The sequence below is a fragment of the Lithobates pipiens genome, unplaced genomic scaffold (assembly GCF_037356315.1).
Source record: "Lithobates pipiens isolate NorthernLeopardFrog02 unplaced genomic scaffold, aLitPip1_a1.2 Scaffold_27, whole genome shotgun sequence".
Lineage (NCBI taxonomy): Eukaryota > Metazoa > Chordata > Amphibia > Anura > Ranidae > Lithobates > Lithobates pipiens.
In genome coordinates, this window is record NW_027507788.1 from 123,385,081 (window position 1) to 123,410,347 (window position 25,267).

Consider the following 25,267-nt stretch of genomic DNA (forward strand, 5'->3'; position numbering starts at 1 on the left):
GACTGGGCTAGCTTTAAGTTTGTTGGATGAGTTTTGATGAGTTATGTACAACATTTTGAAACCAATAATAAACAACCGCGGCCATTATTATCCAAACACCTGTCTGCTTGTCTTATTTCAAAAGTTATTAAATAAAAATTCCAGCCTGCTGTCCCATGACAGGAAAAGGGAGAGGGCAGTTTCTTGCCCCCCCTTTTCCTCATGGGAGAGCGGCTGGATCAGCTGTTTCAAGTTCCCCTGCAGAGCCTGTGGCCAGCGGGGAAACAGCTGTTAGTCACATGTTTTTGAGGAGGGGTACAGGTGACCTCTCTTCATGACATGTAAAAAAGCCTGGGAAGAACTGGTTTAAACCAGTTTTCTTGGGGCTATATAAAGGAGGTTCTGCTGAGGGGGCTCATTCGCCTCAGAAGAAGAGCTATGGTGTTCTCTCCCCTCCCTCCCTAAAAAAAAAAAAAAAAAAAAAAAATTGTATTTAAATGTATTTTAATTCTGTATGGTTATGTTCATTTATTTTGTCGCGGTTGTTGTTATGTGGTAAGTCACCTTTGCAAAAAATAAAACCAAAAATAATACAGAATTGTAACAGCAAAGGGGGACAAGTTATTATGGCTTTTTACTTATAGTGTTTCAAGTGTTGGGTATTTTGTGTTGCTGCCTGAGCCGTAGTGACTGGGCTAGCTTTAAGTTTATTGGATGAGTTTTGATGAGTTATGTACAACATTTTGAAACCAATAATAAACAACCGCGGCCATTATTATCCAAACACCTGTCTGCTTGTCTTATTTCAAAAGTTATTGAATAAAAATTCCAGCCTGCTGTCCCATGAATAGTACCTAAATGTACAGATATATTGCATGCAGCTTTGTTCATGCAAAATATAATCCATCTGTAAGTCAAGTCAGCTGCTGTGTAGGTAAGTGTTCACCCTATAATCAGTGTTTATATACTGTATTGCCCTGTATAGTCAGACTTTCTGACGGAAAATTTGTGATCGGATCTTGTTGATCGTGTGTGGGATTCATCTTACTTTTACCGTAGGAATTTCCGACACACATAGTTTGGGAGCTGGATCTAAAATTTTCCAACAATAAAAGCCCATCATTTAAATTCCGATCGTGTGTAGACAATTCCGACGGACAAAGTGCCATGTATGTTCAGAATAAACTATGAGATGAAAGTTATTGGCTACTGGCCCGTTTATAGTCCCGTCGTATGTGTTTTCCGACAACTTTGTGTGTGTATGCTAGACAAGTTTGGGCCAAATGGCGCATGCTCGGCGAGACAGAGTATCTGTCTTCAGCCCATCAGAGTACCCGAGTACCTAACTGCAGCCCATCAGGGTACCTGAGTACCTATTTGCAGCCCATGCCTCATAGAATATACGTTGGGGTGTTTGCTTTCCAAAATGGGGTCATTTTGTGGGTAATTCCACTGGACTGGTGCTCAAGGACCTTCAAAATTGTAAGGAAAGTTTGGCTAACAGATGTGCACCTGCACACAAGCACGGGCACACCATTGTGTATCGGTGCATACACGGGCGCACACAGACACGCGCGCCAACACGAGTGCACAGATGTGCACCAATGCGCACACAGATGCGAGCCAATGTGCGCACGGCATGCGCGCACATGTCTAGGCGCCAAGTAGTGTATTTAAAGAGAACACTGACACATGAGCCTTGCTGAGTGGTCTTTCAGCTAGTACCTGTCACCTGAATCTGATCTGTTCCAGCGTTCCTGTGTTTGACCCCGCTTGTACTTGAATTTTCCTGTTGACTTCTGCCTGCCTTCCTGCTTGTGTTTGACCTTGTTCCTGCTTCATGCTCCTGTACTACGCTGCCTGACTGTGTACGAACCCTGTATCCTGTCCTTGATTCCGTCTCACGCTCCAGTACCTGCTCTGCTTGGCTGTTGATGACCTCCTGGCTTATGTTCCGAGCACGACTCTGCCTGCTGATTCAGCAACACAGAGTTCCATTCCTGGGTGCCCATCTGGTGATCTGCAGCTATCGGGTTCCTGCCAAGACCCATCCTGAGCCAATATATATATTATACTTTTTCTACTCTGTTCTATTGTTTTTCTAGTCTATTCTTTTCTACTCTATTCTAATCTTTTCTATTCAAATTGGAATTTTATACGAAATTCGAATATATATATATATATATATATATCCATCTTCAGAAATTCAAATTTCGTATAAAATGAATTTGAATTCAAACAGAAAAAGATTAGAATAAAACAATAATATATATATATATATATATATATATATATATATATATATATATATATATATATATATATATATAATATTTTTTTTCCATTCTGTTCTATTATTTTCTATTCTAATCTTTTCTATTTGAATTCATTCTATACGAAATTAAAACCATCTTCAGAAATTTGAATTTCATATAAAATTCATTTTAATTGGAATATAAAAGATTAGAATAGATTAGAGTAGAAAAGAATAGACTAGAAAAACAATAGAACAGAATAGAAAAAAATAATAATACTATTAATTTTATATATATATATATATATATATATAACATCTTCTGAAATTCGAATTTCATAGAGAGTGAAATCTAATTTGAATAGAAAAGATTAGAATAGAATAGAAATAGAATAGAAAGTAATAGAAAATAATAGCATGGAAAAACAATAGAACATAATAGAATAAAATATATATTATATTTTATTCTATTCTGTTCTATTGTTTTTCTAGTTTATTCTTTTCTATTATTTTCTATTCTATTTTCTAATATTTTCTATTCGACTCTTTTCTATTCAAATTCAAATTCATTCTATATGAAATTCGAACTTCAGAAGCCATTTCTGAAATTTGAATTTTGTATAGAATGAATTTGAATTTGAATAGAAAAGACTATTATAGAATAGAAAATAATAGAAAAGAAAAGCCTAGAAAAACAATAGAACAGAAAAATGAAAAAAATTAAAATATATATATATATATATATATATATATATATATATATATATATATCTTTGTATTTGTCTGTTGATTTATATTGTACTCACATCCTACGTTGGAATGGCAGTGCAATCTCTGTAACCACCTGCTTAAATATACTTGCAGTAAAAATATTTCTGGTTAAGTGCCCAGTTGTGTGGCTTGCTGTTTTTCCCCACCAGGTGGAGCCAGAGGATCCTGAGGGTATTATACAGGTACTTTACATTGTTTTATATTGTACTGTATTACATTGCACCACAGCTGTGCCAAGGGGATTGAGTCAAGTTAGTGGGGTTTTTTGGTAGAGTGCAGGCCCAATTCAAACCTGCAGCTCCTTTGGGGGCCAGTGCTACATTAGTGTCTCAAGAAATTAGATACATCTGATGTACTGAAGGCCTGATCAGATGTGCTCAATTTTTAGTGATTGGCACCATAGTTTGTAGACTCTATAACTTTTACAAATACCAAATAATATATACTAATTTGGATTATTTTTACCAAAGATATGTAGCAGTATAAATTTTGGCCAAAATGTATGAAGAAAAATGACTAATTAGCAACATTTTATGACAGAAACAAAGAAAAAATGTTTTTTTTTCACAAAATGTATGATCTTTTTTTTATTTATAGCACAAAAAATTTCAAATAAAACACTAGTGATTGAATACCACCAAAAGAAAGCTCTATTTGTGTGAAAAAAAGGACGCAAGTTTCATATGGGTACAGTGTTGCATGACTGAGTAATTGTCATTCAAACTGTGAGAGCGCTGAAAGCTGAAAATTGGTCTGGGCAAGAAGGGGGTGTAAGTGCACTGTATTGAGGTGGTTAAACTGCCCTTTCATTTACCAGGAATAGAAGATTTTTTTTAATCTGAATAGTTATGTTATACATTTATAGGGCACTGAAGAGAATACTGTATACCGTAACTAGAAAAATAAGTACATTTGCACTGATTTGGTATACAAATCTGAGCATGAAGACCAAATGACAAAGTTCTTTCAGAAATTACATGAGAGTATTGAAATATCCCATACTCAATGGATCTGTGGATGTGAGTCAGCGGCGGATCCAGGGGGGGGGGGGGCAACGGGGCAATTGCCCCCTCCGAGAATATGCACAGCGGGTGCCAGCGTGGCCGGTTTCGCGGGTACAATCGCGGCCGGTTCCGCGGGTACCCGTGGCCGGTTCCGCGGGTACAATTGCGGCCGGTTCCGCGGGTACCAGTGCATCCGGTTTCGCGGGTACCAGCGTGGCTCGTTCACGCGGGCACCCGCGGCCGGTTCGGCGGGTGCCAGCGCGCCCGGTTCTGCGGGTGACTGTGCAGAGTGGACGGGTGAGGGGGGCAGCTGGGCGGCTTAGGAGGGCTGCTGGCCAATCAGGAAGCCAGCGGGCAGGGGAGCAGAGAGATGACATCATCTCTCACTGCCCTGCATCCCTCCAGTTCCGCTCTCACTGTGCAGGAAGCTGTGTGCAGCAGAGAGATTACATTATCTCTCTGCTGCCTATCTTCACTCTGGACTCAACAAAAGAACACCTTAGCAGAAAAGTGACACAGTAGGTGACAATCCGCAATGTGTGGCAGGCTACGTGGCAATCCGCAATGTGTGGCAGGTGACGTGGCAATCCGAAATGTGTGGCAGGCTACGTGACAATCCGCAATGTGTGGCAGGCGACGTGGCAAGTGGCAATCCGCAATGTGTGGCAGGTGACGTGGCAAGTGGCAATCCGCAATGTGTGGCAGACTACGTGTCAATCCGCAATGTGTGGCAGTCGACGTGGCAAGTGACAATCCGCAATGTGTGGTAGGTGACGTGGCAAGTGGCAATCCGCAATGTGTGGCAGGCGACGTGGCAAGTGACAATCAGCAATGTGTGGCAGGTGACGTGGCAAGTGACAATCCGCAATGTGTGGCAGACTACGTGGCAAGTGGCAATCCGCAATGTGTGGCAGGCTATGTGGCAAGTGACAATCTGCAATGTGTGGCAGGTGACGTGGCAAGTGACAATCCGCAATGTGTGGCAGGCTACGTGTCAATCCGCAATGTGTGGCAGGTGACGTGGCAAGTGACAATCGCAATGTGTGGTAGGTGACGTGGCAAGTGGCAATCCGCAATGTGTGGCAGGCGACGTGGCAAGTGACAATCCGCAATGTGTGGCAGGCTACGTGGCAAGTGACAATCAGCAATGTGTGGCAGGTGACGTGGCAAGTGACAATCCGCAATGTGTGGCAGACTACGTGGCAAGTGGCAATCCGCAATGTGTGGCAGGCCACGTGGCAAGTGACAATCCGCAATGTGTGGCAGGCTACGTGGCAAGTGACAATCAGCAATGTGTGGCAGGTGACGTGGCAAGTGACAATCCGCAATGTGTGGCAGACTACGTGGCAAGTGGCAATCCGCAATGTGTGGCAGGCCACGTGGCAAGTGACAATCCGCAATGTGTGGCAGGCTACGTGGCAAGTGACAATCAGCAATGTGTGGCAGGTGACGTGGCAAGTGATAATCCGCAATGTGTGGCAGACTACGTGGCAAGTGGCAATCCGCAATGTGTGGCAGGCCACGTGGCAAGTGACAATCCGCAATGTGTGGCAGGCTATGTGGCAAGTGACAATCCGCAATGTGTGGCAGGTGACGTGGCAAGTGACAATCCGCAATGTGTGGCAGGCTACGTGGCAAGTAGCAATCCGTATTTGGTGACAAGTGACGTGGCAAGTGGCAATCCGCAATGTGTGGCAGGTGACGTGCAAGTAACAATCCGCATTTGGTGACAAGTGACGTGGCAAGTGACAATCCGCATTTGGTGGCAGGCGACATGGCGAAAGACACCCTCAGGGCTCCCATTGATTCTGCATTATGGTGAGTTGAACCATTTAATTTTATATTACAATGTATTAATAGAAATAATGCGCTTCAATCATCCTGACACCATAACAACCATGGTGCCGTAATGATTGAAGTGCCAATACCAGCCATTTCCCATATAAATTGCCCCCAAAAAAACATATTTTATAGAAGTGCCCCTCCCGAGACTGGACTCTGGATCCGCCCCTGATGTGAGTAGAAGTAAACAAAGGAGTAAATTATATGAACATCTGTGCCAAAATCCTTAGATCTGCAGTTACTAACCTGGGACCCCAAGAGCTAAAATATCAACTGATGTTTGAGATTTTTCCATTGACTCGTGTGGACTTGACAAAGAACAAACAGGCCAACTCAACATAAGTGGTCTTTGCTGGATTGCCTGATAGTATGCACAGGAAGTAATATGATACTATAAAGGTTTATAGTGTGTATATATAGCTAAAATGTTTTAGTTTTGAATATAAAGAGGAAGAATTAATACCTAATATTACTGTGTGCGTTCCTGCTGGAAAATTTTGCCCAATGTACTATTTCTGTTGACCACTGTCTCCATTAGAGATAGTGATGGGAAATTAAAACTTCTTGAGTTGTCACAGGAGCAGGACTCTCTTGACAAACAAGCTCTCTTGACAGCTACCTAACAGGGGATATCCCCACACTTGAGGCTGGGTTCACATTGCAGCGATGCGGGAATGCCGCGATTCCGCGGCGGGTTCCCGAATCGCATGCCTCCCGGCGGTAGTTCACACTGCCCTATGCGAACTGCTGGGAGTGTCAGTGAAATGTTAATGACACCCCTAGATCGGTTTGCATATCGCAGTGCGATCTGCAAACTCGGACAGGAATTGGATCGCATGGTGTGAACACGCATGCGATCCGATTCTGCTGCGGACCAAAAAAAGGGTCCTGTGCGAGTTTGGGGCGGGTGCGATGTGAATTCAGCCATACTATCTGTATGGCCGAACTCGCATCACACAGAGATCGGATGTGATTTGCACTGCAGTGCGGTGCGACTCACATCCGGTTCTCGTAGCCGCAGCAGTGTGAACCCAGCCTTAAAGAGATTACTTCCTGATGTATCTCTTGCAGGAAGTAAAGTGAGACCTCCCCTGCTGTTTTTGGGACAAAAACAGCAAAAAAATCTGACAGGGATCTTAACTAATCCATATGCTATCCCAAACAAGACAACAAAAATTGGCTTCATGTACACTTTATGAAGAAAGGGGATAACTAATGTGCAAACCTACACTACACCAGAGAATAAAAGAGTATCTGCCAACATGCAAGGTGTCCACACATAAATTAAATTAAAAAAGGAAGGGTATGAGAGTCAGCTGAATTAAAAAATAACAATAATTAATTAGAAGTATAATCAATGTATATAAACGTACAATAAATCCTACAATACATAGCATTAAAATGACCGCGCTAAGCTAAATGATGAATAATAAAGTGCACAATAAATTTCAACATGCGCAACAATGTATATGTCAAATTACATTATAAATTTTACAGTGCTGATATAAAGTGCACAAAATGCTCCAAAGTGATAAAAGTGCAAATATATAGTCCAATACATAAAAACTGCAAGTGACAGTTCACATAGAAAAAAGTGCGTGTGCAAAGTAGTCGACCAAAGATTGCACTTCATCCAATTTCTTTCACCATCCAATGTGCACCACTCATTTGCCCCAGCCTCTCACCTCACGCCTACTTTTTTCTATATGAATTGTCTGTCACTTGGAGTTTTTTTGTATTGGACTTTTATCACTTTGGAGCATGTTGTGCACTTTATATCTGCACTGTAAGGTTATTATTGCAATTTGACATATACATTGTTGCACATGTTGAAATTTATTGTGCACTTTATTATTCATCATTTAACTGATTTAAAGAGGTGATGGTAATTAACACCCAACCATATCACTATCCTTCAGTTATACAATGCAAAATTTCACAAATTGCTAACTTTTTAAGGTAAGTGTAGAAACTGATATATCTGTAGATTTGTATAAAAGGAGTGTTACGAGCCTATAAATCATGATAAAAAAAACAAGGTACTGGCACCACCTAAGCTTCTGCCCTATGGTGTGCATGGGCAAAGCCTGTACCTCAAACTTTTGCCGAAGTCCAAAGTCATCTGGGTCATCAGTTATGGGCACATTGTAATACTCGCCTTCTTCTTGGTTCAAAAGCTTGTACCTGAGAGAGACATGCGGCAGACAGACAACCAGGACCAAAAAAGAGGGCAACACAGATAAGGTGGTAGAGCAAAGAAATGATGTGGGAGGTTTGAGTTGATCAGAAAACCATGGATGAGGAATGTTAAAATAGTTGAAACCACATAAGTAGCAACATGTGTGATTTCATGGAGATATATTAAAAAACATAAAAAAAGTCCAAATCAAATATGAGAAAATCAAAAATTAAGGATTAATTCAGAAAATGAGGGCAAATAAAATTAGATAAACATAGAATGAACAAATATAAAACAGAGAAAGAAAGATAAGGAAAAAAAAAAGAAAGGAAAGTAAGGTAGATATTGGTAGAAAATTGCATTTGTGATTGATGTTCCATATATCTGCAATGCTTTACGTATATTACAGATTGACGTTTCACGGATAACCTACATTACAACTTCAGCAAGCGCATTCACCAATAAGCTCCACAGAGACACAATATTGTATGAGTTCGCTGAGTCTGCTAGAGTGAAAAATATTACAGACAATTACCAGCCATCTACAGCATTCTTCATAATTTCTGAGACACCAAAGGACATGGAGCCCATGAAGTCGTTCCGCGATGTACGGTCCCAGTCCCAGATTTCCACAGAAAGACGTCTGTCTTCATCCCCTGCCTTTAGAGAGCTGAGGAAGCCAAAATTACAAACAACATTATCATTCTGCTAAACAATAACAATTTTATCTGAAAAAGAAAATAAAAGGGTATTATTCACTTTCAGAAACAGTACTCCCACCTCTGTGTGCCTAATACACAAGACAGATGTAAATCCCTCTACAATCAATTTTCAACATGTTATGCAGTCTAAAGTTATCCATGCATGGCTAGAATTTTATCCTTTAGGCTGTGGGATGATCGAGAGAAAATCAGTAGATTATTACATCCATTTTAAACAGCTTTGGTCAACCATGGGCTGCAGGAAAGAAAATCGCTTGATTCCCTCATTAACACAGACAGTGTAGATACGGGAATCCCTCCTGCTGAGCCATTGTCTGCTCCCAGCAGGGGGGAGAAGACAGTGATTATTGCTAACGGCTATAACAGCCGCTTCAGATAATCACAGGTAAAACCCAGCATGCTGGTTGTACCTAAGTTGATCAATCAATGAACTTGGTATATTTAGCCTGCCCATACACAGCTCAAATCTTGTCCGGCTGTTCCTGCTGAACTGGCCGAGATTCGAACCGTGTATGGCCTGCATTAGTCAACTTTTGTTTAGCCAGGTGCTGCCAACATGGCCACCCACAGTTCACGTTTCAGTAATTTCAGCAGGAACTTAGATTCGATTAGATACTTTATCATTAGTGTATTCAATATAACAAAAAATTACATGGTTAAGGTTCCTGCTGAACTGGCCGAGATTCGAACCATGTATGTCCGGCCTTACCATGTCAATTTTTGTTGTACTGAATACACTAATGATAAAGCATCTAAGTTGCTGCTAAAATGACTGAAACTCAGCACAACAAAACAGCATATATGTAACCACACAAACATACATATGCACCAATATTGCATACCTATTTAATATGAACAACAGCCCGTGCAAATAATACAAATGTGTTAAAAATATAAAAAAAAGTAAGAGAAAAGAAACGAATATAATAATTGCATGAAAAAGATAAACTTCTAAAGTGCATTACCATTCTTGGGAGGTTGTGCATGATAAACTAATGGATAGTACACCTCTGGGAAAGAAACTGTACTTCAGTTGGTTTATGTGAGTTTTGATTGCTTTTTGTCTTTTTCATGATGAAAGTGGGATAAACACAATATATCCTGGGTGAGTTGGATTTTTGCTGATGCTGTTAGACCTTTTTTTTAGTTGGCCAGCATAAACAATGTCCAACTTTGGTATTCCAGTACCTAAATTGAAGCTGATAAGCTGTCTTATCATTGTCATGTATAATTCCAATTAGAATGATATCATCTGCGAACTTCACTATAGTAGAGGCATGAATATGAAATATGCAATCATGTGTAAACAGAGCTGGACTGAGCACACAGCTCTGTGACACACGTGTTCAAAATTAAGATGGAGGTGATTTGCTTTCCCATTCTTATGGTTTGTAGTCTGTTAGTAAGGAAATACATATTTCAGCAACAGAATGAGGAGCCTAGCACAGGTTACTAAGCATGTATTCCAGTTTGTGGTTGATCACTGTATTAAAGGCAGAATTAAAATAAAAAAAAATAACATCCTAACATACAGTAGGGAAAATAATAATTTGATCCCCTGCAGATTTTGTAAGTTTGCCCACTTAAAAAGAAATGTAAGGGTCTATATTTTTTTCATAGGTATATTTTTAATGATAGAGACATCAACCAAAAATCCTGAAAAAACACATAAAACAAATGCTAGAACACCATCCCTACAGTCAAAGGCACAAAGATGAAAACATGATGCTTTGGGACTGTTTCTCTGCTATAGGTACTAGATGACTTTGCTGCATTGAGGGGCCAATGGAGGGGCCCATATATTGTAAAACCTTGGATGAGAACCTCCCCTCAGCCATAACACTGAAGATGGGTCATGGATGGGTCCAGCATGACAATGACCTAAAACATACCGCCAAGGAAATAAAGGAGTAGCTCATGAAGAAGCAAATTAAAGTCATGGAGTGGCCTAGTCAGTCTCCAGACCGTAATCCTATAGAAAATATATGGAGGGAGCTGAAATTTCAAGTTGCCAAGAGACAGCCAAGTAAGGATTTAGGGAAGATCTGTAAAGAAGAGCGGACATAAATTTCCTTCTGAGATGTGTAAAAACCTGGTCACCAACTAGAAACATCTTACCTCTGTGTTTTCCAACAAGGGTTTCTCCACCAAGTACTAAGTCAAATTTGCTTAAGGATGACATACTTATTATATTCACTGAACTGAAACTTTATTTATAGCATTTTTGTTTTATGTATTTTTTCAGGATTTTTGGTTGATATTTTGTCTCCATCATTTAAAATACACCTATGATAAAAATGATAGACCCTTTTTCAAATAATTATTGTCCTCGCTGTAACTGTTTTGTGCTTAAAGAGGAGTTCCACTCAAAAGTGTAACTTCCGCTTATCTGTCTCCTCCCGCTCTCCGGTGCCACATTTGGCACCTTTCAGGGTGGTCTGTTTTTGACAGGTACCATTCTCCACTTCCGCTCTCTCTGAAGTTCCGCCCTCTCCTCCTTACTTTTTCCTCTGCCGCTGGACCAATTAGAAAGGTCAGCACGATTTGTGCATGCACAGTGGGCAAAACGTACAAAATTCCTGTGCTAATCGGCTGAGCAAATGACAGAAGAGAGCCCTGTGTTGTTTACCAACACAGGGCTCTCTTCTATCATTTGCTCAACCCATTAGCAGGTCGTGGTCATAAACCATTGGCTGGGACCTGCTGACTGACTTGTGCTACAGTGAATGACAGCTCAGGTTTCCAGGTGCACATGCATTAGCACATTTCTGTTGTTTGTAGTAGCGAGCCCTGTGTTGGTAAACAACACAGGACTCGCTGCTTCAAACAGCAGAAACGTGCCATTTTTTCTCCCTGCATAGGGAGAGTTCAACCCAGAACATTGCTTAGTAAAAACAGCACACAGTACATGCAGTAAACATTGTTAGGCACACAGATAATGCCTTGATTGCACTTAAATGTTAACCCCTTCCCAGGTAGTGTCATTTGTACAGCAACCGTGTATATTATTAGCACTGCCCATTGTATTAGTGCCCCTGGTGATGTCAGTGTCAGTTAGTCAGTTGCCCCTCAGCATCAGTTAGTGTCAGATTGTCCACACACTGTCACAGTCCCACTATAAGTCGGTGATAACCGGCATTACTAGTATAAAAAAATAATAATATATATATATATATACCAAATTTTGTAGACGCTATAACTTTCATGCAAACCAATTAATATACACGTATTGTGTTTACCAAAGACATGTAGCAGAATATGTTTTAGCAACAATTTATGAAGACATTTTTTTTTATTATTGTATATGTTTTATAGCAGAACGTAAAAAATATAGTTTTTGCTTATATCACAAAAAATAAAAAATAAAAACAGTGCTGATCAAATGCCACCAAAAGAAAGCTCTATTTGTGTAAAAGGTTAGTAACAAATGTTGGGAAAGCCAACAAATCACCGGATTTAAAGAAAGTGTCTCTTTACCTGAGCATAGCTCCTACTTTGCCATCTAGCCATTATCATCTAGCAATTGCTCTTTATTTAAAAACACCTTTATATATACTCTGTAATAACACCAAGAAATTGAACACGGTGTGGGACCCGTGGATCGATTATACCTTGACTCCGTAGAGAGCTCCTAGTTGACTCTCTCCCCTTCTTTATCTCCTCCCCCCTTTTTTTTCTTTCTTTCTTCCCCCCCTTCCCTTTTCTTTCTTACTTCCTTCTTCTTCTGGTTCTTATATGTACAATACAGATTACCGCCCATAGGGCCTTATACAGTAGTGGGCCCCAGGATAATCTCAGGGCTCACTAACAGAATTCCCTGTGACTCCGAGTCTCTGACATTCACAGTGTGTGGTGGAATTCCAGATCATGGGGGGGAAATATTATTGGTGCATAGATACATATCGCACATTTTGGGTTCTACAGTAATGGTAGAGGACAGATATGTATATTGACCGTACTTTCTTCACTTCCATATTGCTATTAGGGATGAGCTTTGAGTTCGAGTCGAACTCATGTTTGACTCGAACATTGCCTGTTCGCTGAACAGTGAACAATTTGGGATGTTCGCAGCAAATTTGAAAAACGCGGAACACCCTGTAAAAGTCTATGGGAGAAATAAAAAAGTGCTAATTTTAAAGGCTTATATGCAAGTTATTGTCATAAAACGTGTTTGGGGACCTGGGTCTTGCCCCAGAGGACAAGTATCAATGTAAAAAAAACTTTTAAAAACTGAATTTTTTTCGGGAGCAGTGATTTTAATAATGCTTAAAGTGAAACAATAAAAGTGTAATATTCCTTAAAATTTCATACCTGGGGGGTGTGTATAGTATGCCTGTAAAGGGGCGTATGTTTCCCGCGCTTAGAACTGTCCCTGCACAAAGTGTCATTTCTGCAGGAAAAAAAGTAATTTAAAAGCACTCACAGCTATAATAAATTGTCAGCTCCCCATAATACAGAGAACAGTCATTGAAAGTCATTGATTAAAAAAAAAAGCGTGGGGTTCCCCCCAAATTCAATTACCAGGCCCTTCAGGTCTGGTATGGATATTAAGGGGAACCCCCGTCAAATTTAAAAAAAAATTACGTGGGGTTCTCCCCAAATATCCATACCAGACAGGGTCTGGTATGGATTTTAAGGGGAACTCCATGTCAAATAAAAAAAATGGCATGGAGTTCCCCCCAAAAATCCATACCAGACCCTTTATCTGAGCACACAACCTGGCAGGCCGCAGGGAAAGAGGGGCGGGACGAGAGAGTGCCCCCCCTCCTGAACCGTACCAGGCCACATGCCCTCAACATTAGGAGGATGCTTTGGGGGTCTGTGACCCCTCAAAGTACCATGTCCCCATGTTGCCTCATCCCCACAACCCTGGCCGGTGGTTGTGGGCGTCTGAGGGCGGGGGGCTTATTACTTGGAGCTGTGATGCCACTAGTAGCCCTCTTATGGCTCTTCAGTACATTTTTTTCTTTTTTTTTCTCTTATTTATTTATTATTTCCAAATATTATTTATTTGTTATATTTATTTTTATTTATTTTTTCCTACTTATATTTTTATATATACTATTCAATATTTTTTGTCCTTTTCTCTCCCTCTTTTCCCTTTCTTTTTCCTTTTTTTGCCAGCTACCTGAGTGGCTATGTCATGAATTTGGCTACTTGTTGGGTGGGATCATGTTTGTTTCCTCCTTGGAGGGGACCTCTGCGCCAACCATCTGACATTGCACCCTCACTTGAAGCATGTACGGATGTTATATGTGATATGCTGCTGTGCTGACAGACTCGTGACATGGCGCTGTCACGCTGCGTGATGACATTTGGCACATGTGCGGTTGCTGCTCCACACACCATGCCTTCAGCGGCGGTCTGCCACAATTACCCGTGTGGCAGTAGCTTTGTGGGCGCACAGCTTCATACATACATAACACTAGGGGGACAGGGCTTTCCTCCGGCAAGGCACTATATACAATAGTAGGGCTCCCTCTGGATCTCCCATTGTAACATTGGGATTGGTGTCTCATTTTTCTATATCAACTCTTTGACATGTAGTTTGATTCTCCATTCTTTTCCTTCCTTCCCTTTTTGCTTCCCCTTGTGTTAGGTTCTATTTAGATATTTTATTTCAGTTTCAACTCTTCTGATTGTCCATGTGTAGAAATAATTTTTATTCAGATATTTTTCTCACTTTATAGTATGGATCCTTTGTATCGCTTATACACATAATTACTTATTTATACACTCCCTGTTATAATTTGGATACAGCATATTCACGTTTTCATTTCTCACTAGTGTTTTTTTCATGTTTCTTTCTTTTTCTTTTATTTTTTATTTTTTGGTTCCTACACAGCTTAGGGTCCTATTTTCTTGGGTTCTCTTGTATGCCTTGGCCGTTTGGCCTGCTTCATCTTCAGCTCTTGGACAGAGCATGTCCTTGAATGCACTCCTATTTCCTTGACCTCTTTTTTGAATATAATGTTTAGATTTTTTTTTCGTCTACTCTTTATTTGATATGTAAGTATACCTACTGCAGGGAGTGGAGTTTATGATCTATACCCTTAGCAGGTTTATATGCAGTTTTATTTCCATTATCTTTTTGACATGGTCTTTCCACAGATATAGTGGTCTTAGCTGTCCCCTGATAAAGCGAACATTGCTTCACAAAACGTGTTGAGATACCAGTTCCATTTGTACTCTGACTTCATTTGCAATATTGTTTATATTTAACCAACATATGTCAACTTACATTTGTACTTTTTCAATTTTTGTTATGACATATGTATTATTTACTATGTTTAATTTTTTACTTCAATAGGGAATACATTTTGTAAATTTCATGTAATGTGGTATTAACTTTATTTGGCGTAACTCTAAAAAGTCCCATGGGCACAATCTTTTTCTTTTGTAATTCAGTAAATAAACAAAACTTGGTTTTAAAATTATTATTTTTTATTACAAATGGAATAACAAGGACTGTAGTTAGGAACATTTCACCTATAAATGAGAACAATAATTAATGACAAATACACCAATACATGATGGTAATGTGGATGTAAATTAACATAGTACATAGTGCCACATCCTAATAATGTAATGTAATGTTTGGAAAGCAAATAAGGACTTTTTAGGCACCAGTAGTAAAAACAAATTTTATTTATAACAATTCACTTATTATACAAAAAAAGTCATATAAACACATTACTGTAGCATCCTACAGTTAAATATTGATATCTCAAACTCAAGCCACTAGATCATGGGTCACAGAATCTGAAGTACCTAGTATTGATCAACACGGCTGAAGTAAAATGGTAGTAGTAAGTAGTAAGGGAAAGCTCTACATGTTTCACGAAGACCGCTTCTTCAGGAGCTTATTTGCATTTTTCTAAATGGAATAAAGAGACATCAAATAAGTATATATACACAAATATACAACGTTTTATCCATAATTGTAAACAAAATATTAAAACTGTGTCTGGGACCCAACAAACCAAACAAAAAAATTGCATGCATGGAAAGCTGTAGAAAAATGTGGGGACACACCCGGAAATAAGATCAGGGAATCAAAAAACATCATCTCACCGTGTACTATGTGGAGGCTACATCGGGGTGGGGGAGCTCATCCCTGCCTTTGTCCTTCATGAGGTATCCTGTACTACGCTCCCGATCTATGCTTTGGCCGCCACTTCTTTTGGTTGACCACGCATGTGCACATGGGGCGGTGGTGCATGCGCACCTCTACTCGGCCGGGTCAGGTTATGCAGATGCTGCATGGTGACGCCCCCCTGATTGGGACACACATTGTATAAGGCTCACCATTGAGCCTTACACTGTGGCAGATTTATCCTCAGTGCTCCTGCGGCTGGGCTTGGTGTTTCCAACTGCATCTTAGGTATGCACTGGTAACAGTCTCTTAGTCTCTTGCTTTCCTTGACTTTGAAAGATTTTTTTGCTTACGCTATTCTCGTCTTTTATGCTTACTTTTAGACTGTCTAGCTGTGATCCTGTTTGAGTGTTGTCGGTGTATATTACTATTTTGGGGACAGTCTTATGGCCAGTGAGAAGTGTGATACAAATTATGGTTTTGGATTCCCTGATCTTCCTTCGTACCATAAATACGTTGAATTATACCTATTAATGTCACCACCCCAGGTGAGGACCAATAAATTCCCCATCAATTCCCCCCACTCTTGATAGAATGTAAATGATTATTTATGTAGATCTCTCTTTTGTACTTTCTGTATATGGACATTTTCACATCAATATATTTATAGATGTCCATCTTTGCTCATGGTTTCACATTATAGTCTATATATAAGCCCCTTCTTTGTTTATTAACTATGCTGAGAGACTGTGTTTATTACCTTTTTCTATACCTAATGGCATTGGTCAGAGGCAGGTGTATTTTTTGTGATCACTGGTTCTGCCATTGTTGGTATAGCCTATGCCTATTTCCGGTGTAGTATTTAGCAGCAGTATGTGTGGTGGTAGTCTCGGTCCCTCTCTCTCTCTATATGTACTTTAAAGAAAAACATCTTTGATGTGTGGTTCTACTATTCTTTTACCTTTATAGGCATTGGATGTGTCCCCTCATTTGTTTACAGCTTTCCATGCATGCAATTCTTTCATTTGGGTTGTTGGATCCCAGACACAGCTTTAATATTTTGTTTACAATTATTGATAAAGCATTGTATATTTGTGTATATATACTTATGATGATGTCTCTTTATTCCATTTAGAAAAATAAGCATGCAAGTAATCTCCTGAAGAAGCAGTCTTCATGAAACATGTAGAGCTTTCCATTACTACTACCATTTTATTTCGGTCGTGTTGATCATTATTAGGGTCTTCAGATTCTTTGGCCCATGATCTAATGGCTTGAGTGAGAGATATCAATATTTAACTGTAGGATGCTACAGTAAAGGTTTTTATATGACTTTTTTAGTATTATATGTGAATTGTTATAAATAAAAATTTTTTTAAATACTGGTGAATAAAAAGTCCATATTTCCTTTCCAAACATATAAATGAGAACAGTTAACCACCCCCTTTCCCTCATAATAATTTAAAAGCTTCCTGACAATATGCATTTCAAGTTATTGACAATGCTGATCCAGAAGCATATATTGCTCTTGCAAGAGCTTGATCAATGTTCTTCTGAATTGCAGGTGTCATTTTCTCTATAAATAAATATATTGTGTATTGTTGGGAGGCTGTAGTTTGTAACACTTCCTTACTTGAAGATGCTGCTGGTAGAGAAACGCTTTGTGATGAAAGAGTTTTTCTAGAATGAGAACTCTGCAGAAGAAAGCTACTTGCACTTTCATCACGGTCTTCATCATTTCATTTCATAAAGTACTTTTTTATAACTTTAGGGCACCTCTGGCATGCCTGGATGCTGTGTGTCATCTTTGTAGCATTTGAAAGAGAATATTTCTTCTCACAATATTTGCAAATTGCAGCTTCGCTCTCAGCAGAAGTTGTACTGTGGAAATGCTTCCAAACTCTAGATGTTGGTCTCATTATTTTACTGAGAGGAGGAAAAGAAAAACCAATGTACTGACCACACAATAGGGAAGCAGTATTGGTGGAGAACATTAATAGGAATCATTTAAAGGTTAAAATAAAGATAGACTAATTTGTCAGACAAATGTACTCTCTTACCTGTCAATTAAGGCCTTCAAGGACAGAAACTATCATCTATTGTATCCCAACAATCACCCAACTGTAGGAGGTACAAGGTGGAGTCCACAAGCAAACTCAACTGGAGCCTTTCCCCTGCAGTACCCCCTTGTGGCAGAAATGTATATATCTCTTGTTTGAGAACTGCATTGGGAAATACAGTGTTAGCCCTTATACACATGGTTAGACATTCCGACAACAAAATTCGATGGATTTTTTCCGACAGATTTTGTCCGAAACTGGTGTTGCATACACACGGTCGGACAAAGTTGTCGGAAAATCCGATCGTTCGTTACGTGATGAAGTTTTTTAGTTACGACGGGACTACGTTCAGGCAGGTAGCCAATAGCTTTGGTCTAGGAATTTGATCTGAGCATGCGTGGCACTTTGTCCGATCGAAAATTCTCTACAAACGATCAGACAAAGTCCAATCGGATCATGTTGTCGGAAAATTTTATAGCCAAGCTCTCAAACTTGGTCCATCGGATATTCCGATGGGAACAGTCCGATGGAGCCCACACACTGTCGAATTATCCGACAACACGGTCCGATCGGACATTTTGTTCCAGGATTAGCTTGTCTTCAGCTGATAGAACTTGCAATAATTTAGGACTTTACATACAGTCTCAGAAACATTAACCCTTTTGTGCCAACGTCACACAAATATGCGGCCCCACTGAACTGGGCTTTTTTATGTGTGGCTGTATATTTGTGTTTCTCCCTTTGTTCCATGTGGTGTGCTCCCAGCACCGAGCCCCGTTCTAAGGATTGGGATTTGGAACTCGAGATTCAGGTCACCTGATCAGTGTGATAGCCTCTGGATGGCTTTTACAGTGATCAGTCACTGTGAAGCCTGCCCCTGTGGTTTTTGTCTCTGAGAATGGATGAGAGAGATACATTGTATCTTTCTCTGTCCTTGCAGAGATAGAAAACGTATCAGGGTCAGCTAATCTCAATGTCAGTGTGTTTACGCTAGAATAAAAAAAAAGAAAAATGCACACTACTGTTTCTGGGCTGTACTATGGGTACAATCAACAAATGACATACAGATATGTGCTATAGCTACGATCATCAGGAGCAGGGGAATTTATTGTTGTTCTTTGGTGTTAGGTTGTGTAGTAGCAAGAAATATACAGCTAAATTGAAAAAAAAATTATCAGTTTTTCTTTGATAATCAGAAGAAATTAGGAGATATTTATTACCATTTCCCACCAAATGAAAGCCCAATGTGTCCTAAAAAAAACGATATGCACACCAGGATGCACAAAGCAGTTGTGATGATATGTACGGTTTTACTTACCCATTTCAAAGTTGCAAAATTGGGCATAGGCGCAAAGGGGTTAAGGTCGTTATGTTATATAGTCTGAATACTATGTCATAGATATATTATTTATAATTGTAAAAGAACACAATCCAAATTTCTTTGTTTTTCTCACATTTTTCCGGAAAAAAACAAAAACTAAAAGAGGCTTTGAAAACAAAAAACTGAAAAAGATATGTCCCCCCCCCCCAATTTTTCAATTTTTTTCCCAGGCCTTCCCATCTCTAGTTTTACTCCCATCTTTATTCCACTTCTCTATTTCATTCATGCTTTGAAAAAGAGATGGAAAAACATACCAAGATACTAATAGTTAATCCCTGTACAATAAAGAAGCCTTGAACCGATAGCAGGTAGAAAAAAGGAAGAAGTGAAAGGTAGTCCCGCTGACTATAGAAATTTGCTGAGCAGGTAAAAAAAAAAAAGCCAGGCTGTAGCCAGTCAATGGTTTTCAGGTAATTTTGTAAGTGCTGTTGCCCATATTTAAAATTAGCTTTCTTTCTGTCACTAACCTGTTCTGGGACAATTGATCTTAAAATCCAAACATTTTCTTTGAGAAATGGTTTTCATAATTTGGTCTCAAAGCTTATTTACTCATCTGTGCTAGCTCATACTTTATTACAGTTGACCATTAAAATTCACACCTTACACGAGTCAATCAAGTATCATTTATCTTTTTAAAAAATATATACAGAACAGGGCCTTGCAAAAGTATTCACCCCCTTGAATTTTTACCTATTTTTTTTTACATTTCAGCCTTTAGCTTAATATTTTTTTTTTATCTGAATTATATGTGATAAAACTATTTTTCAGAAATGAAAAACTGATAATTGGCATGTGCGTATGTATTCACCTCTTTGTTATGAAGCCCATAAAAAGCTATGGTGCAACTAATTACCTTCAGAAGTCACATAATTAGTGAAATGATCTCCACTTGTGTGCAATCTAAGTGTCACATGATCTATCATTACATATACACACCTTTTTGAAAGGCCCCAGAGGCTGCAACAACTAAGAAAGAGGCACCACTAACCAAACACTGCCATGAAGACCAAGGAACTCTCCAAACAAGTAAGGGACAATGTTGTTGAGAAGTATAAGTCAGGGTTAGGTTATAAAAAAAATCCAAATCTTTGATGATCGCTAGGAGCACCATCAAATCTATCATAACCAAATGGAAAGAACACAGCAAACCTGCCAAGAGACGGCCGTACACCAAAACTCTCGGACCGGACAAGGAGGGCATTTATCAGAGAGGCAGCACAGAGACTTAAGGTAACCCTGGAGGAGCTGCAGAGATTCACAGCAGAGACTGGAGTATCTGTACATAGGACGACAATGAGCTGTACGCTCCATAGTTGAGCTTTATGGCAGAGTGGCCAGAAGAAAGCCATTACTTTCATCAAAAAACAAAATGGCACGTTTTGAGTTTGCGAAAAAGGCATGTGGGAGACTCCCAAAATGTATGGAGGAAGGTGCTCTGGTCTGATGAGACTAAAATTGAACTTTTTTGGCCTTCAAAGAAAACTCTATGTCTGGTGCAAATCCAACACATCACATCACCCAAAGAACACCATCCCCACAGTGAAACATGTTGGTGGCAGCATCATGCTGTGGGGATGTTTTTCAGCAATCCGGACTGGGAAACTGGTCAGAGTTGAGGGAAAGATGGATGGTGCTAAGTACAGGGACATTCTTGAGCAAAACCTGTACCACTCTGTGTGTGATTTGAGGCTAGGACGGAGGTTCGCCTTCCAGCAGGACATTGACCCCAAACACACTGCTAAAGCAACACTTGAGTGGTTTAAGGGGAAACATGTAAATGTGTTGGAATGGCCTAGTCAAAGCCGAAACCTCAATCCAATATAAAACCGTGGTCAGACTTAAAGATTGCTGTTCACAAGTGCAAACCATCCAACTTGAAGGAGCTGGAGCAGTTTTGCAAGAAGGAATGGGCAAAAATCCCAGTGGTAAGATGTGGCAAGCTCATAAAGACTTATCCAAAGTGACCTGGAGCCGTGATAAGCACAAAAGGTGGCTCTACAAAGTATTGACTTTAGGGGGGTGACTAGTTATACACATTGACTTTTTCTGTTATTTTGTCCTATTTGTTGTTCTCTTCACAATAAAATAAAACAAAAACATCTTCAAAGTTGTGGGTATGTTCTGTAAATTAAATGATGTAAATTCTCAAACAATTCATGCTAATTCCAGGTTGCGAGGCAACAAAACATGAAAAGTGTCAAGGAGGGGTGAATACTTTTGCAAGGCACTGTATATACCTTTTTGCTATAAATAAAGATGTTCAGTGCCTTGAAAAAGTAGTTATACCTCTTGAAATTTTTCCACATTTTGTCATGTTACAACCAAAAATGTAAATTTATTTTATTGGGATTTTATCTGATAGACCAGCCTTTCTCAACCTTTTCAACACAGAAGAACCCTTGAAATAGTTCTCCGGTCATGATACAATAGTGCGATGGTCAGTGAGAAGAATGGTCCTTAGCCCCTGTGCACACGGTCGGACATTCCAGCAACCAAATCCGTCGGATTAATTCAGACGGATTAATTCCGGAAGAGGTCCGGGAAGTGATGTTGCATACACACGGTCGGACTAAGTTGTCGGAATTTCCGGTTGCCAAGAACGCGGTGACGTAAGCCGCGTACGGCGGCACTAGAAAAAGTTCAGCACCACGTCCGGCACCCTTTGAGCTCCTTCTGCTGATCTCGTGTTTATTGCGTGATAGTAGAAGTTTGGTGAGAGACGATTCGTGCTTTTCAGATTTGTGCTTCAGTTCGGTACTGCTCTTCAGTTTCTGCTTGTCTTTGCGTATCTGATTATCAGTGCGTGTAGTCAGTAAGCATTTGTTTCTCATTGTGGACTACATCTTGGTATAGTACGCTTTGATTTGCATTGCTTATTGTCTGCTTGCTTCTGCTTTTCAGGTCGTTCTTTCAGGCATTGCTGTTTATCGGTGTTTTCTGTTGTCCGTTCTGACCAGCCGACCGTTTTCAAACCATGTTTCATGTACATACTCGTCGTAGAGTTTGTGCTGTGCAGGGGCTTGGTGTTGGGCTTTTAGATTTCACACAAGCCCGGTCCATAAACAGGGCGAGGAGGCGTTTGTGGACCAAGAATTGGTTGCGCCAGCGTGACCAGTTCTCGCACATGCCTTTGCTCCGTGAGATCTGGGAGAATAATCCTGATGATTTCAGGAATTATCTCCGGATGACGGACCCCGTTTTTCACCGTCTGCTGGCTTTGCTGTCCCCTTATATCACCAGGCAGGATACCTGCATGCGGCAAGCCATCACTCCGGAGCAGAGGCTCATCGCCACGTTGCACTACTTGGCGACAGGGAGAAGCCTTCAGGACCTCAAGTTCTCCACAGGCATATCCCCCCAGGCTCTGGGGATCATTATTCCAGAGACCTGTTCTGCCATCATTCAGGTCCTGCAGAAGGACTATATGAAGGTAAGTTTTCTCCTTTAACATCACATTCTATGTATTTAACGATTGCTAATGTATTGGATTTCTTTCCTCCTTCCCTAATTACCATGATTGCAATATGCTCTAATTCATATGCTGTGCCCCTTTGTCCTCATGCATGCTGGAAGCTTTTCAAGTTCCTTTTTTGTCCTTCATGCATATTTGCCTTCACTAACTTCCCCACCATGCTCTTCTGGGCCCATAAAACTAGAGTCTAGTCACTTAGCAATGGCTTTTGTCAGCTCCCTACTATTGCTTTCCCCTAAACACCCCCTAAAATGTCTACAAATGTTATGTGTGTGCTTCAATTCATGCAGAGTGACATATTTTTTTTTTTTTTTGGTTGGGCCAAACTCCTTAGGAACCCCCCTCCCCCCAACTGCTAGGTCAGCTGATAGTAATCCTTTATCTGCTGACTTTACCAAATCCAATACACACTCTACCTACCTTTTTTATGGTCACATTTATGTACAAATTCACCAAAGCATGTAGTGCAAGGGCCTGCCTCAAAACTTTCAAATGCTATATTTTTTATTATTTTACCCTATTATTATCTTGATAGGTAATAGCAGAATGTCAAAATGTGCTTCCATTTTGTTTTAGTTTTGGTATTATGACACTTCTTACCTGTCCGGTGGGCTGCCAATAGTGTAAGTAAGGAGGGGCTTCCCAAAGTATCACACATTAATTAGGCATTCAGCTCTTAATCAAGTTGAGAGGGTTACCTGTCCAAAACATCCCCCCCCCTCATTTTTTGCAAGGGCCCATCAGATGGGGGAGGGATGGGGGGTGATGACTCTGATAAGGGGACCTTATACTTTAGGCTTTAAATACTAATTTCCCAAAATGTTAAACTGATCTTGGCCAAAAATGTTGGTGTCTAATCTGCTTGCAATGTTGATTAGCAAGATTACAAATTTTTTGTCTTGTTTCACTCCACAGTTTCCTTCAACGCCACAGGAATGGCAGACTGTGGCCTCCCACTTTGCCAGTCGTTGGGTCTTTCCCAATTGTGGAGGTGCAATTGATGGGAAACACGTCCGCATCGTCCCTCCCCCACAAATCGGGGTCATACTATTATAATTACAAGGGGTTTAACAGTATTGTGATGTTGGCGGTGGTGTCAGCGACCAATGACTTCCTGTATGTGGACGTGGGGCAAAATGGCCGGATGTCAGATGGTGGAGTGTTCTCACGGATGGAATTCTACTGGCATCTCCAGAGTGGCAGTCTTGGCTTGCCACCCCCAGAGAAGAATCAGGAAAGACTCCTGTTCATCTTCGTCGTGGATGAGGCGTTTGTCCTGGCAAACCATCTGATGCAGCCTTTCCCGATGAGGACCCTCACCCCGGACCAGAGGATCTTTAATTTCCGGCTGGCCAGAGCCAGAAGAGTGGTGGAGAACACTTTTGGAATACCGGTTCCGCCTTTTTTTAATGTCTATCCACATGGCGGAATATAAAATCAATCACATAGTGCTTGCCTGCTGTGTTCTGCACAATTTCTTGAAAAGACATTCAGCAAACTATGTGATCTCAGTTGGCCAAGATGCAGACTTGCCTGAAAATGATAACCTCAGGGCCCTTGAAGCTGCTTGTCCTGGCTTGCCCCCCCAAAGCGCCCGCGAGGTCAGAACCCAATACATGGAGTACTTTGTGGGTAGAGGGGCCATTGATATGCCAGACAATGTCTGAGAGGCATTTTTGTAATACATTTTTCTTTGAAACTACAATAATCTTTGTTTTTATTTACTGCTTGGCTTGGTTTTAGGTGTCTCCTAGGTACATTTTTGATTTTTGTTGTTGTGCCTTTTTCTACAAAAGTGCAAACCCAAGTTCTGAGCGAGATGAGGGGACACATCACTGTGGGTGTTATTTACTAAAGGCACATCCACTATGCACTACAAGTGCACTGCAAAAGTACACCTGAAACTGCACTTGGAGTGCAAAGTGGAGTTGCCTTTAGTAAATAACACCCATTGCCACCAAAAACAAAAATTTTACTCCAAATACTGCTTTTGCGCATTGAAAAAGGAAGCCACACATTGTTGATAATTTAACTTTTTAATCAAAGCACATTCACATGTGTGTTTAGAAAAGGGTTTTACAACAAAGCAACATATTGGGTGTATCAAAAACATTATTTTTTTGTAACTTGGTGTTTTTGTGTAAACAGGCATGTATCAAAGCGTAACATACAGAACACAGGAACTTACAAAGTTCAACTTTGAAAAGTGAAGACAATATCAGACATGAGTATGTACAAACTGGGCTGATATTGCCTTCATCGCATGGGGTGTCACCCCTGGAAAAGCAAAATTTGGAAGATGCACACGTGTCAACATGTGCTATCTCCCATCATGGGGGATCAATGTACATGTTTTGGGGCTGCAATCCCTTCATCTCAGCCACTTTCCACAAAACACGTACATTGATCCCCCATGATGGGAGATCGGGCATGTTGACACACTGTGTGCATCTTCCAAATTTGGCTTTTTGTAAAATACAAAAGTTGTTTAGTAAAAACACAAAACT

At 40.2% G+C, this 25,267-nt stretch overlaps 1 protein-coding gene across 1 annotated transcript in view; it reads right to left on the reverse strand.

Moving 5' to 3' along the window:
- The window catches only part of PRKCG (protein kinase C gamma), a 610,652-nt gene that overhangs the window by 147,658 nt on the left and 437,727 nt on the right, over positions 1-25,267 (reverse strand). Inside the window, exons 7-8 of the mRNA XM_077457420.1 lie at positions 8,565-8,699; positions 7,944-8,034 (exon numbers count right to left, since the gene is read on the reverse strand). Of these exons, the coding sequence (XP_077313546.1) occupies positions 7,944-8,034; positions 8,565-8,699 (226 nt within the window). The remainder of the gene's footprint in view (positions 1-7,943; positions 8,035-8,564; positions 8,700-25,267) is intronic.